The sequence below is a fragment of the Parasteatoda tepidariorum genome, chromosome 1 (genome assembly GCF_043381705.1).
Source record: "Parasteatoda tepidariorum isolate YZ-2023 chromosome 1, CAS_Ptep_4.0, whole genome shotgun sequence".
NCBI lineage: Eukaryota > Metazoa > Arthropoda > Arachnida > Araneae > Theridiidae > Parasteatoda > Parasteatoda tepidariorum.
The window spans coordinates 49,949,460-49,964,343 of record NC_092204.1 but is presented as its reverse complement, the minus strand read 5'-3'; the positions used below and the strand labels follow the sequence as shown (position 1 = coordinate 49,964,343).

The 14,884-nt window shown below is 29.7% G+C and overlaps 1 protein-coding gene across 1 annotated transcript; it reads right to left on the bottom strand.

Annotated features, from left to right (window-relative positions):
- Positions 1-1,890: 1,890 nt before the first annotated feature.
- On the bottom strand, positions 1,891-14,132 carry LOC107438732 (somatomedin-B and thrombospondin type-1 domain-containing protein). Its single transcript, XM_016051073.4, has 4 exons — positions 13,713-14,132; positions 6,554-6,748; positions 5,234-5,354; positions 1,891-2,217 (listed from the first exon to the last, which is right to left on the bottom strand). The coding sequence occupies exons 1-4, from the start codon at positions 13,981-13,983 to the stop codon at positions 1,932-1,934; spliced, it is 873 nt and encodes a 290-aa protein (XP_015906559.1). The 5' UTR covers positions 13,984-14,132; the 3' UTR covers positions 1,891-1,931.
- Between the last annotated feature and the right edge of the window lie 752 nt (positions 14,133-14,884).

Genomic DNA, 14,884 nt, shown 5'->3' with positions numbered 1-14,884 from the left:
TCATTTTAAATGAGGAAGAGGTTGAAAGCCCCAATGGCTGTGTAAATGCTTTGGTTTCTCTTTATATATAGTTATTAAAAATTCTTTTGTAGGATCATCCTATAAGTTTTATTATGTTATGTTATAAAATATGAAAATTATTTTTGGCAGTTACAGACTTCCCTTATCAGTAAAAATAAGTATGTCCCAAACTCCTCCCATCTTAACAAAGTCTTAACACTCCTTTGTTTTTTTATTTAACTTTACCGTCTACTTAGTAATTTAATTTTAAGTTCAAATAAAAGATGTAATTTTGCATTGAATATAATTTAAATTTAATTTCGTTCTTTTCCTATCATTTTTTTTTTGTTATTTTTTTCAATTAAAAAACATTATAAGTAATAGGATTTTAGGGTATAACATAAATTTTTCTAATACTCTCTTGTCATTAAAATTTAGCAAATACACCCCTTAAAGTACTTTAATATATTAATGACTGCCTCAAAAATAATTGTCAATTGAAAAATCTATGAAAGAAAAACGAAAAAATATGGTATTGTATGGTTTATTGCTTTCTGCTTAGGTTTCTAGGAATTTATTCTCAAGGTTTCAAAATTATTTTCAAAGTTCATCAAAAGATGGTGTTTTTATCTGAGAAAAACAAAGAAAAAAAATTTTAAAATAACCATTTGCAATTCCAAAGTGGTGCAGAAATAAAACAAATTTAATAGATAACCTATGCAAATATTTCAGTTGTAAGAATGTGACAAATATATTAAAAAATTATTTTATAGTTTTTCAAATTAAACCTTCTTATAACAACTTTTTTCACTAATTTTGAAACTTATTAAATAATCTGGTTTCTGACGTAAAACGTTATGAGCCATATATTTTTATCTTTTCCATTTTCTTTGAATTTATTTTAAATTGTCGATAATTTTTAGACATAAGGTAGTACCCTAAAGCAGCAGTTCCATATTTTTTCTGGAAACGGAACCCTAAATGATCGATCTTCTTTTGGCGGAACACCAATTTAATAAGTAAAGAAAGACTACTAATAATTTTGAAACTATTTGAGGTGTGGAAATAAATTAATTTTTCCCATCGTTTTAACAATAATAATTTTAAAATTAGGTGTTACGTCAGACGATTGAATTCACAGCCTTCTAGACTAGCTCTGAATTCGTATTTAGTTCGTGCATAAACGGAAAATGAATAAGATAAGTTGAAATATGGTTTTCATTGAAATGAAAAAGGGCTGTTGCAAATATTGAAAATGGCTATTAGAGAAACACATTTCTTTACAGTTGATTTCGATTATTTCCTTTGTATTAAAAAGTTTGATGGAAAATACTAATTCAATTCTAAAAGAAAAAAATTAATCCCAAGAAACTGAAGCCGTTATGTATTATTTGATTAAATAACTTCATCTGCTTCAAAAATATACAGATTGGATATAACAGTTGACATGTTTCAAGCGCTCAAAAATAGGCGCCCATTTTCAAAACTTGACAGGCTTAAATGAGAAGAAGCAAAGAATTATAAAATGTAAAGTTCGCTACAAAAAATGGAAAATAAAGGCAAGAAGCAAAACTAGAAAAACTTCAACAGCCTAATTATTTTTTTAAAAAACTGCGATCTTTTTCACACATATTATGCTTGAATAATTTAATAGAAATGACCGAAATATTAAATAAAAGATTGGATATAGATATAATTTCACGTTTCAAAAATTTTTACTAATTTAAATAAATTGCCTTAGCTCTTGGAGCCCCTAAGAGACTTCCGCGGAACCGTAGGGTTCTATGGAACAAGTTTTTGTAATTGTTGGCCTAAAGAGCAAAATAAATGCATGTATCGTCTAAGAGGTATATGTGTTTAATGAGAATATTACATTAAATTATTTCTGAGTTTGAAAACAACAAATACTTTTTATTTTTCTACAAATTGTTTTATACAAAAATGAAATTAGCTTTTCCTTCTTCGTCACAATTGCACTTCTCCACTGTTTCTTTTTTCTTCCACCTACCATGACATTGAGGAAAAGATAAAAATGCAAATCTTGTACTTTTGTGCTCCACTCCATGACCTTGGCAACGATATCCAAGATGCTTGCGCATAGCTGCAGTTTCGCAAGACACACACACCATAGAGCCTTTCTCTATCTTTAAAGATATTTCAGTTGCCAAATTTTCACAAGCTTTCTTTGTTTTCAAAAGTTCAAATACCACACAGTACCTAAATATAAATAGAAATCATTTCAGTACTAAATATAAAATATGACAACAGAATGTATATTTACTAAAAATTTATTGAAATTGTTGGTAAATCAAGATTAACCTACAGGCATTAATTATGCTGTATAATTTTCTGTTATAAATTTATAGAACGTTTATTAGTTTAAGGAGAACGTTTTTATTCCAGCCAAAGTTAAAATGACCAATTTTGATATACAGTGCTAAAAAAAGAGTTGGGCACCATTAAGTTTTGATCTAATTATTGGATTTTCACATATTTTTCATACTTAACCTTAAATATGCTATTTAATTATTGCAGACGATTTTTTTTAAATTCGAAAACAGGCACAAAAGCGTAATTTATCTTAATAAACATATAATTTTATCATTAAAACTGTTAGGAATATCTGCTTGACCAACAGAAGGCATTGTTATCACTCACAATAATTCTGCAATCTCTTGTGTGGCAGGTGATGGGTTGGAATGGTTGACTTATTGTCAAGCACTAAAAATATCCTACCATATTCTTTGTTTTTATTGTTTAACTATTATTAAATTTCTTTGTTATCCAATATGGTTTCTTTATTGCACCCATTCACCATTGAATCATTCTGCTACAAAAATAAAGGGGGGACACCATTAACTTTTGATCTAATGATCGGATTTTCACAAACTTTCTCATACTTAACCTTAAATGTGCTAATTAATTATTTCAGATGATTTTTTAAGATACGAAAACAGACGCAAAAGAGTAATTTCTCTAAATAAACATTTATTTTTACTATTAAAAAAAGAGGGTACACTGTTTATTTTTGATCTAATGTTCAAATTACCACATACTTTCTCAAGCTTAACCTTTAATATATTAATTAATTATTGTAGACGATTTAAAATTCGAAAACAGACACAAAAATGTAAAATCTCTGAATAAACATATATTTGTATTAATAAAACAAGGGAGGAGCCGTTACCTTTTGATCTAATGATCGGATTTTCACATTTTTAACCTTAACACTAGAACAACCGCATAGACTTGCCTAAAACCGCCATTCGGGATCAATTTGACCCTCATAAAAAATTGACGTCATTCCAAAGCTTATATCAAACGATTATTTTTTTGATGAATATTGTTAAAAATAAAAAATATATAAGGGTTTTTAGAGATAATGGAAGAAAAAAAGAATTTTTTAACTTAATGAGAATATGACAATATTGTGTAATATTATATTACACATTATTCTTGAACAGGAACGCAAGTCATACAAAAATAAACAAAAGGTGTGAATATAAACAATACACATTACTGTACACAACAGGTTTTAAAATGTAGAAGTTCCATCTTTAGTTAGACATTAGATCTGGCTTACTGCAACATATCCGCGCGACATGAAAGTGACAACAAAACATTGACAATTTGCATCTCTAAATTAAACTTCTAATAGCTAAGATCTAAGTTTAAATCTGTCCTTCGCGCTGTTAAAAGGCGTGTTTCCTTTATTTTATGGACTGGAATTTATAAATTAGGGGCTATTACTTAGGCTAAACACTAATTCGTAGCTCATCAACAAGTACACAATAACCACGCAATGAGTGATTAGGGAGATTTCTCGAAAACTATCCAAGCATTGAAGGTTGCAATATCACAAACTTTGTAAAATATGAACGAGCCATTTGCAAGTTTCACGCAGTGTAGAATAATTCCTTAGCATCTTGTCTGTCATTTCGTTCTGTTGTATTAAGTGACAGTACTTGGCTTCTGCTATCGTCTGCAAACACATTCAGTTGATTACTGTTTGGAATTATGACATTCTTTTTCACATGTATATTGAGTGTTTTGTTTAAGTTTGCAGTACAAAAGGTGAATATCATGACGAAGAATTGACACACTTTTTCTTGTTCAGACGTTCTATCCCAATTATGAGGGCATTTCTTTTAACGAAAAAAAAATCATCTGCAAGTTTTACTGAGGTGAAAAAAAATTAGCAATAGTTCCACAGTGTGTTCCATATTTAGAGCACTTACACAATATTTTCCCAGAGTTGTCAATCAGTTGAAGACATTCAAAGATAACCATTCAATAAGAATTTTTATTTTATTTTAATTTTATATCATTTATAATTATATCATTATCATTATATAATTTTATATCATTTTATTTATTTTAATTTTATTTATGTGGCTTGCTCGCCATGCGATAAATTTGCATTTTGATTTACAAGCAATAATTATTTACCAACAGTTAATTCTTCTTCAGGATTAAATTTAAAAAATCAAAACTGTTTATATTTATGTTTTTTTCGGACGCAATTGCGAATTTAACTTAACTACTTCGAACATCGATTCTCTAAGATACCACATAATTTAATGCAAATTATTGTGTCCATTTTTTTTAACACTTAGGACCCAATTTCTGTTCTATAAATTCACTTCATGAGATTTGAAACCTTTCAAAATCAAAAAAACAGGCATAAAAATTCAAAAAATGAACATTTTTCTTACGAACATTTTTCTTGACCCTTTTTGGCTGTTTTAAGTATTTCTATGATAATTTATTTTACTAATCTACATAAGCGCATGACATTTTGATACAGTATTCTTAGAAAGAATTTAGGAAAAGTCAAAAAATAATAGCCTCGACTAAAATAACATAAGAAATACCAAAAAAATTATTAAAATGACCCTAACGAAGCTTCTAGTGTTAAATATGCTAATTAGCTATCGCAGACACAAAAATGAAATCTCTCTAAATAAACATATGATGGATTTGAATTGGTCAATTCAAATCCATTTCAGATGGATTTGAATTCTTGACCCTCAATATATCTACAAGCTGAAATGTGACATTTATCTTTACTTGATGAATTTATAAGAAATCTCAAGGATAAACTATGAAAAACTCTTCATTGTTGCACAATAAATCTTGAAAATGATAAAAATATTAAAATTCTATTTTATTCATGCACAAATAATTTAATCAACTAATAACCTTTAATGATTCGCATTTTTTTCTAACTTACTCTTTACTTTTTTCTTGTTCAGGATCCTTCCTATATCGTAGTCGAAGATTACTTCTTATGTCATGACTGGCGTTGAGTTGCCGAATGACAGAATAAGTAGCTGGTAAAATCATCGCTATCTCTAAATTAAATAAATATCATAATTATTAGAATTTTGGAACATGAAAATAACATATTAGGCATTCTTAAAAATAATTTAGTCGCACGACTAAAAAACTTATACTTATTATTTGATTGAAATATAATAAACAAATTTCTTTTTGAATTAGAATATTTTTTGAAACTGTTCTTTTTATCTCAAAATTCAAGAAATTATTTTTAAGCGTATTTTAATCCAAGGAATATTAATTACTTTTTTTCATTCTCTTTTTATTATTCTTAATTTTTACAATATAAAGGATAGTCAATGATATAGAATTTCCAAATACTAAGCACAATAGTGACCCTGTGCTCATTTTGTTATGAGTTACATACAGGCTAACTCAGGATTGTATAATATACTCTGGAAAAAAAGAAACTTTTTTTGAACTGTTTACAAAACCATTACAAAATTTTTTGAAAAAGTATCATTCTTGATTATACATTAAGCTGTAAAAAATCATGAACATCCTAGTTATATAATCTCAAAAGTAAAAATTTTAATTTCTTAAATTATATCCTGCAAAAATCTTGTCTTTAACTATAAAAATCCTACGGAAACAGTGATGTCTATAAAATTTAAACATTTTCAAAACATACGGGTATAATTCATTTATTAAGTTTGAAGTTCGTCAGTGACTTCTAGGGTCGAATCTGCGACTTTTTCTATCAAAACACTAGCAGCAAAATAACTTGGACCCTCATTGACCAATATTCACTAATCTTAGTTCAATAAAAGAGCCGTTATTTTCCGATATTAGCCCTATATAAAATTGTCCTTTTCACTCGATATTTTACAGCCACTTTACACAAACAATATAGGCCCTATATAGAGCTGTCAGATTCACGATATTTTATATTCATTATTCAGTCAATATTGGTCCTATATAGGACGGATGTTAAAAAATCTAGACATCCCAATATTGGTCCCATGTTCATGTCCATATAGAACCCACATTGAGAAAATTTTGAACCCAACTGAGGCCAAGGTAAAATTGTTGATAGGGAACTCGACACCTTAGTCGTTCAGTCTGACAATAAAATACTCGACTCATCCAGCATTAATTTATTCATACTTGACAAATTTGAAACATGCTGTTTAATTAATATATATTTTGTTTCACTGCACTTAAACGATATAATTCTAATCTCTTCAGATTCATATACTAACTGAAACTATACCCCTATTGGCCTTTGAATGAGAATGTTTATCACATTGACTGCCATAACAGCTTCTCTTTTGCAATAATTCTGGACAACTTTGCCCTCCATTGACTTCGTGCTTAATAACATGCCTTTCTCTCTTCATTGTACCAAAGCCGCATACTGCACTACAGTCTGACCAGGAACTCCAAGCAGATACTTTACAATCTACCACTGAAAAGAAAGGGAAAAAAGGATGTAAGCAATGTGTTTCAAAATAACGTATCCAAAATGCTAAAGCAGGCATGCAAAAAGAATAGTGATTCAGGTACAGGAACATGGTCAGGGTTGCAAATTGCTCGTAAGAAAACAACGGCAACAAACGAAAAAAAAATTTTCTTTGCTGTATTTTTTACACATTTACGACTAACGAATATGCTCAAAAAGTAGCATTAAATCGACGCTGTTTGGAATGGATTTACTTTGTCAGGCGTCCTATAATATTTAGAGCACATCCTGCAACATTGACAGTCTGCCGAAAACTTTGAGTTATTAGTATTGGTCTCTAATGTGAAACGTTGGAAATACAGTCAAAAGTAACGATTTTTGTTCATAGGCCTAGCATATTACGTAAAATTTTTAACTCCCTGCAACGGCTCTGGATATATACAGAAAATACAATGCAATAAAAAAAATGACATTCGATTATTAGTATAGTTTAAGAATTACTAACTGTTCAACTTGTAATAAAAAAAATTATCACGCGTCAAAGTATATCATGGTCACCAGGATTGGAATTTCAGCAAAACTACGAAAATTATTGCCAAACTAAGGGTCCCCCGGTTATAAGAGCCAGAAAATTTTTGGGTGTGAGAAATGGGGGCTTAAGGCGTAAGCAAACAGATTTTTTCTAATATTTATTATTTAAGTGAATAATATCTTTAATCGTCGCAAACAGCTACCACGATATTTACTATAGATACTTTTTTACAGCCCACCGAAAGGGATAAGTACCAGTCAAAATTTTTGATTATGGTAATTTTCGACTATCGAGAGTTTCCTTCGAGCTATAGCAATATGTCAAACGTTACTGAACACCAACAATCTTTATTTTGATAGGCTGAGCTTCTAAGAACAAGTTTCACTTAATCGAATAACGTAAAGTCACCAGGAAGATCGACAAATAATAAACAAGGAAAAATAAAAACAGGAATTGTTTTATTTTATTAGTTATTTCAGTATTAAAGTTTAATTGTGTTTAGTTATGTTAGATTAGTTCACTTTTAGTTAAGTGCATGATTTTGTAGTGTTGATCATCACCGATTTATATATTTAGTTTTTTTTTCATCCTGTACGAAGAACGAGTATTCAATTAGTAACAATAATAATATACTGAAAAAGCTGCGTAAGAACAACGAATATTTTCAACCCGACTTAGTTCAGAAAAGAAAAATTACATTCATTAATAAGACAGTGTGTCTGAAACACAAAGTATTGCGAACCAAAAACATTAAAATATGTTGGAGTCATATAGCTACTATTTCAAATTTTCATTTTCTCTTGGCATTCGATGCCAAACGAGTGATTTTCTAGGGTTGCCTCTTGACCATTTTTTGCCAAATCACTTATCTGGTTCTTCTACACAAAGAATACTCTAATGTCACTGAGATGCCATTTTAGGCATTACAAAGTTCCTAGTTCTTAATTTTTTTTTTAACTTCATATATTTTTTTGGTCATTTTGAATCCTGTTATAATTAAATTAAATCAATTATTTGATTTTTATCACATTTTGTAAAAAGCGAATAGAATTACTTTTATTCTATTCTTAACAATCAATGTAACGGCTAACTTTTAAAATTCAATACAAATGTATAACTCATTTATTCAGTGTCGCGACTAATAGATTATCAAAGTTTGTTTTTAAGTTAATTTCTGTTAATTGCGTTACGTGCTGCAAATTAATGCGAGAGGGATAAAAATCAAAAACGTTTCAAGACTATACCCGATTATTATTGAGGTTGCGAACTGAATTAACCAAACCGAGCACTAGTTCTTTAGTCTAGTGAAACTGAAATGCATTCGTCTTCTGCTAGAAAACACATTTAAGCATTCTCTTAAAATGAACTGGCTTTAGCTTACTGACTTTTTTTTCTGTTATTAGCCTTCATGATGATTGATCAGAGTTCGTAATCGCCTTTGTTTTAATCTTCTAATTTTTAATCCGTGAAATGTATAGCTTTTTTACTTCATTTTAAGCAAAGATTACGAAATTATATACATATTAAGGGCGAACATTACGGAACACCGACTTCTCCAAAGTACCCGAAGTTTTCTTTTCTTTCTTCTCTTGTTTGTTTTGTTATTGTTTTGCGTCAGAGGTAATTTCTAACATCATTTGATCTTAGTTCTCATACAATAAGCTTTAGCACACATCATCGAAATTTTTTTTGACTTTGATTTAATTCACCACTATCTATCTCTTGTGCTCTTTAAAGTAAACAAACTAAAAAGCAGAACATCTGAATAATTTATTATCTAAACAACATGTTCCCAAACATTTTTTCTGCTCACCGCCCACTTAGTGAGACATAAGAATTATTCGTAGCAAACTTCTAAGGTGAGCATAAAATAGCTTTTTAATTATTTTGAAAATCCCTGATTATTGTAGCATTATGTTCATGATGAAAAAATTATCCAAAATAGTTTGAATAAATTGCCGAATTCTTGAAAAAATTACTTTTAACTTTTTAGTTTCAATAGTACACACGTTGGAAACTGAGACCTAAATGTTCTTTTAATCCTATTAATTCGAAAGCTATGACTAAGTATGCTAATTAATTGGTGCAGACGATAATTTTATTTTTAGTTACAAAATCACCCAAAAAATTTATTTTCTCTAAATAATCAAACTCACCCCCCCCCCAGGCGGATTCAGATTTTGAACCTTCAAATTATTAAGGTTAGCCACAAACTGGAAAATATAATCAACACAGTTAAGGTAGGAAAATGATCGAAATATTTAAAGAACATTCTGAAATGAAAATGTTATCGATGCGAACATAAGCTTTTTTGATTTTATATTATGATTAAAGATTTTTTATTTTTTATTTATAATTTTTTTATTACCCTTTTGCAAAATGGGTGTTGTTTTGGGTTTGATGGCGTACGCACCTTTGGACGTCATCTCACTTTTCAACTGTGTTCAAGAGTAATAATAAACAGTGCGCATGCGTCGTCATTTCATGCGTTGCTATGGCGACCGCTACAGTTTGATAATTTTTTTTAAAGTTCTTTTTAAGATTCACTTATTCATAACTGTTGTGGCGATTTTAATATAAATATGAGTATACTAAAGATAGAAAAGAATTTCATGACGTCTTAGGAAAAGTATATCAATTGGGCCTCTAAGCACAAAGGGTGGGACAAAGTGTGCGTCATTGCTGCGTTGAAACTTTTAATATTCCCTTTATTTTATTCACCTTTAATGCAATTGTCCTATAAATAGGACAGCGGTCCAATAAGGATTGCTCATTCCTAAAGACGAATGAAATTATTCGTACTGATTTCTTCATTGTTTATTATGCAACTTTGATTTTCAATGTTAACAAAATCTAAGCTTAGATTTCTAACAATATAAATGATATTTCACGCACACAAGACGTTGCAAATCTTATTGTCACACATAAGACACCAGACATCAAAAATTTCACCTCGAAAGTCAGGAGAGAGTAACTTAGCCATTTAAATGGCTGTGGAAAATATACTTCCCACCAAATTTCTTCCTTTTTAAGTATTGATGGAAAACTACTATGACGTATGCAGTTGGTAACTTCAGAAAATACGAAATGAAAAAGTAGATAGCAATAAATAAAATAAAATAAACAAGAAAATGGATAAATAAATAATGATAAACCGTGGTGATGGCTCAGGGGATAGAGCATTCGCCTTCCAATGAGGTGAACCGAGTTCGAATCCCAGAGATAGCTGGACGAGACGAATTCCGCACCCGACCACCGTGCTAACGCAAAATATCCTCAGTAATAGACGGATCATGGGTTAAAGTCCCCTTGCCGTGGGTGGTTTTCGTGGTTATCCTCTCCATGTGACGCAAATGCGGGTTAGTTCTATCAAAAAAATCTTTCATGAAGGCAAATTTCTCCCAATAATTGATATAAAAAAAAAGTTCCCTTGTCTTCTAGATTGGGTTCAAAATTATAAGGCTACGGACTGTAACATTAGTAGCCGTAAGCCCGAAATTGGGTCAACAGTTTAACGACGGTAATAAAATATAAATTAAAATAATCATAAAGAATACAGGCGAAGAACTTTGTTAGCATTAATATGGGTAACAGTAAAGGTCGTCGTGGAGACGGGAAGCCAACACTGGGGAGCTTTTTTTTTATCTTGCGGGTTAAACATTCGCTCATTTGATCATTTCTCATCGAGTTTATTTCATAAAACTCAAAATTAATAATTTGGTTGCTTGTAAGAATAGGAGCTCAAGTATATGGTTAACTCTTTACAGTAGAAAGCAAAATTTCATCCACCGGAAAAAGAAAAGAAAATAATAGGAAAGAAAAAAACTAATTTTAGGTAATCAAAATAATTTTTTATATATATAAATCAATCTCAATCCTTAAAATGTTTTAATATCTCATAACTAGGAAGAAAATGGCCCTACAAAGGGTTTATTTAAGCACGGCCTCCATGATCAACGTTCCCAGTAACCTCACCTATTTTTTCCTTATTAGTTTTTTTTTTTTTTTCCCCTTGTTCTTTCCTTTTGCGTCAAACATTGTTACAAGCTCCCTTTTTCCGTTTTTTTTTACTTATGTGCATATTACTGAAAGTTTACTTACTCCCACCACCTCTTGACAGTCGCCTTTTTAGCAAAGAATATAGATATATTCTATATTCTTCCCCTCTATATTCTTTGCTTTCTAGCTATTAAATTTAATATCCAATCCTATCTAATTCACATAAATAAAAAAATTTAACAAATTTTTTTAAATTTTCATTCCTAATCGTTACTTTTTTATAGGTTGTTGCAAAAATCTAAAAAGTAGTAAAGATTTCATCTGCTATTTTAGAACGTTAATTACCAAACTTAAATGTTATTTTAAACTTGCCGGTGCCGGAATGCGTTGCTTTTTAATAATAAAAAAGCATATTACAACCAAAATACCAATCACGACCTTTCTGCTTTCAATTTGTTATTTCTTTTGGGCCTTTCTTTGGGCCAAACGCCAGTATTTTTCAATTGTGTAACATATTGTAATTGCAACAAAATAAAGAAATAGATTAAGTTTTAATAATGTTTATAATGAAAAATAAAACATTAAAATGAAAAATAAAACATTAAAATTACTCCTCATATTAATTATGAGGAATAATTTCATTTGAATTTTACACATTTAGAATACTCAAATAATTATTCCTCCTCAATAATTATTTTAATAAAGTTTTTAAATAATAAAATAATTTAAAAAGTTAATTAATAAAGTAATTTAATAAAGCAACTTAAAAGTTAAAATAATTATCTATAAATATTCATAGTCAATAATGTTTAACTTAAATTAAACATTTGAAATTACATAATATTAGCTTAATTTCAGGTCTTATTTTTGATTTTAAAATTTTGGAAAGAGCATTAGGGTATGCCACTTGCCTTGTAAAACTGATAAATCACACTTCGGGAAAATTTAATTTCTATTTATGAAACTTTTACTGCTTTGTGTTAAAAGCTATTTTATTATTATTGATTTTTAATTGACTTGCTGACCAGGATTCATGAAGCGTGATAATTTTTTTATTGCCTTTTTCATGAAAGAAAAATTCACTGTTTAAAAACAGCATGTTTCAGAAAACCTGTGCAGCATTCTGAAGTTTCCTCATTAGTTAAATTGCTTTTAATGTACAAATTCAGTTATTTATCAATCACAGATATTTTTTTTTGAAAAAAAGTTATTTTAAGAAGATTATAATTTTTGAAGAAAAAAAAACACATCTTTATTTCTTTATAGGGGAAACAAAGATTTTAAGGCTACACGTAAAAAACCTTTAATTTGAAATGCTAAAATTTTCTCGATTTTTTCACATATAAATGGCTTAAAGATAGTGATAAATCACATATTGGTTGAAAGCATCTGAACATCCATGTAGGCAATAAGTTTTTTTTTCGTATCGTACTGTCTGTAATCTTGAAAATCGTTAAATATCTACCTGAGAATAGTACTGAGGAACAGTGTGATTTCAAAATATTCCCTTTAGAAAAAATATTGAGCAGCTAATCAATAAAAGGAGGCCGTTCAAATATTATAAGAGCTCCTACAGAGAGAGGGTACTTAGAAGGTATATGAGCAATGCAGGGATATTTCCGTATTGTAAGCTGTCACGTCAACTACAATCCCCCAATAGATTTTGCACTTGCAATTAAAAATAAAAAATAAAAATTATAAAAAGCATGTGGAGATTTGCTCGGGGGTGGAAATAAGTTATAATCTTTGAGTTGATCCCCACTGATTTAATTTTTATCATTATTTTTTTTAAGTTTATCGCTGACAACTACCTGGAAGTTGCCAAGACTTGGAAATGTTCACAGCATTGCTCATGTTCATGTAAGATCCTAAATCCACACATTTTCAATTTTTTTTTTTTAATGCAAGAAAATGATAATAATAATAATAACTTAAAGATTTGGAAAAAGTTCAGGAAAATTTATAAAACACCTATAAAACTTAACAGTTATTAAAATAACAGTTGAGTGTGTGAAACGGTAAGAATGTAAAAAAATTTAAAGGAGTTTCAAAATCTTACAGAAGGATTTAAAATGTAAATTTTATCATATGCTGATCGCAACATATTTTATTTGAATTTAATCTTAAAATTCTCATATAATTGGATTACTTCAATAAAAGTTAAAACAAAAAACAGGGGGAGAGATAGTAAATTTTTTTACGTAAAGTGCGATAGAGTTTATAATTTCCTTATTTTTGCTGACAAGTAATCCAAAATTGTCAAAAATATGCCTACGTAATATTTGGACGGATCCAAGACCTTCATATTATTTTATCTAAGAAGAACGAAAGTTTTGTTAAAAAAATTGCGTACATTTTGATGCAGTGCTCTTTACTCTTTTTAAAGTAATAAATATTTGTTAACAGTTAATGCAGTTAAAATATTCACCCATTAATTACCTCCACATACTTCTTGAAAATCGTAGCAGCAGTCACCTAGTCGCAGGCAAGCATGGTCGCAATAACAAGGTTTATCCTGTGGATGATCACTCTGTACATTGGAATTCACCGAATTAACACTTTCTTCTGCAAAAGACTGCACCATACAACTGCCATCTCTCCCAGTGCAGCACAAATTGGCCTCTCTGCAAGAACCATATCCTTCTGCCCCGAAATCTATCCGCAAAACCAAAACAATAGAAATAATTAAACGCGATAAAGTTATGGCCATTCCGTCTCTTTATGCACACAAATGCCCTTTGGAAGAAAATCTTCACATTCCAACTTTCACTGGACGAGGGAGAATTCTCTTTTTTTTCTTTTTGACTTTATCTTCATCTTTTTTTTGACAGACCCACCCCTCCTACTTTCAGTTATCATTCTGTCAAAGTAGAAAACTCCCCCTCTCCCCCGGTTAAAACACTTTTTTGTCTTTCTCTGGTCTTCAAGGTTGCGAAGTTGAAAGACTTCACCTAGGCAAAACGCCGTGAGAAATGTAGGGCAATGGTCCTGCTGCTAACTTTTTTTCATAAGGTGTGCGGTTGTTGTGGCTAAATAGTAACTCCTCCCCCTCACGAACAAGTGCTTTCCGTCTTAAACTTCAAGGGTGGNCCCCCCCCCCCCAGCTAAAAGGATTTGCTGATTACCCTGAATTATTGTGAAACGTGGAGTATTTTATCACAATAAAAAAATTGCAATTATATTAATTAAATAAATTTTAAAAAAATTTCCCCTATTCCGTAATAATGCAAAGACAACTTTTATTTCCTTAATTATTTTTTTTTAAAACCATAAGTAGAATCACGATCAAATAGAATGATAATCTATTTGGACCTGAAACATTAAATGTTCCTCCCATCTCATAATTTATTATTATTATTATTATAATTAACAATGGCAGAGAAATTGTCAAAATATAATAAGTAATAACATGAAACAATAAAAAAAAAGACAATTTCATTAAATAAAAAAAAATCTCAAAATTGTGTAAAATTAATTGCTTAAAAAAATTAAGCCCTATAACAAAAGAAAGAAAAGGCATTATAAAAATGGCACTTTAAAAGTTGGGTACTATTACTGAATATTCCATTATTATTATCTTCGGCTATGATCTTTTTTTTTTCTTTTTTTTT

Excerpts from the sequence above, each read along its gene's own strand:
- LOC107438732 (XM_016051073.4), bottom strand. The coding sequence starts at position 13,983 with ATGGCCATAACTTTATCGCGTTTAATTATTTCTATTGTTTTGGTTTTG. Across the intron at positions 6,749-13,712 it reads TTTTCAAGAAGTATGTGGAG|TGGTAGATTGTAAAGTATCT; the intron begins GTAATTAATGGG and ends CTTTCTTTTCAG. Across the intron at positions 2,218-5,233 it reads GAACAAGAAAAAAGTAAAGA|GTACTGTGTGGTATTTGAAC; the intron begins GTAAGTTAGAAA and ends ATTTATATTTAG.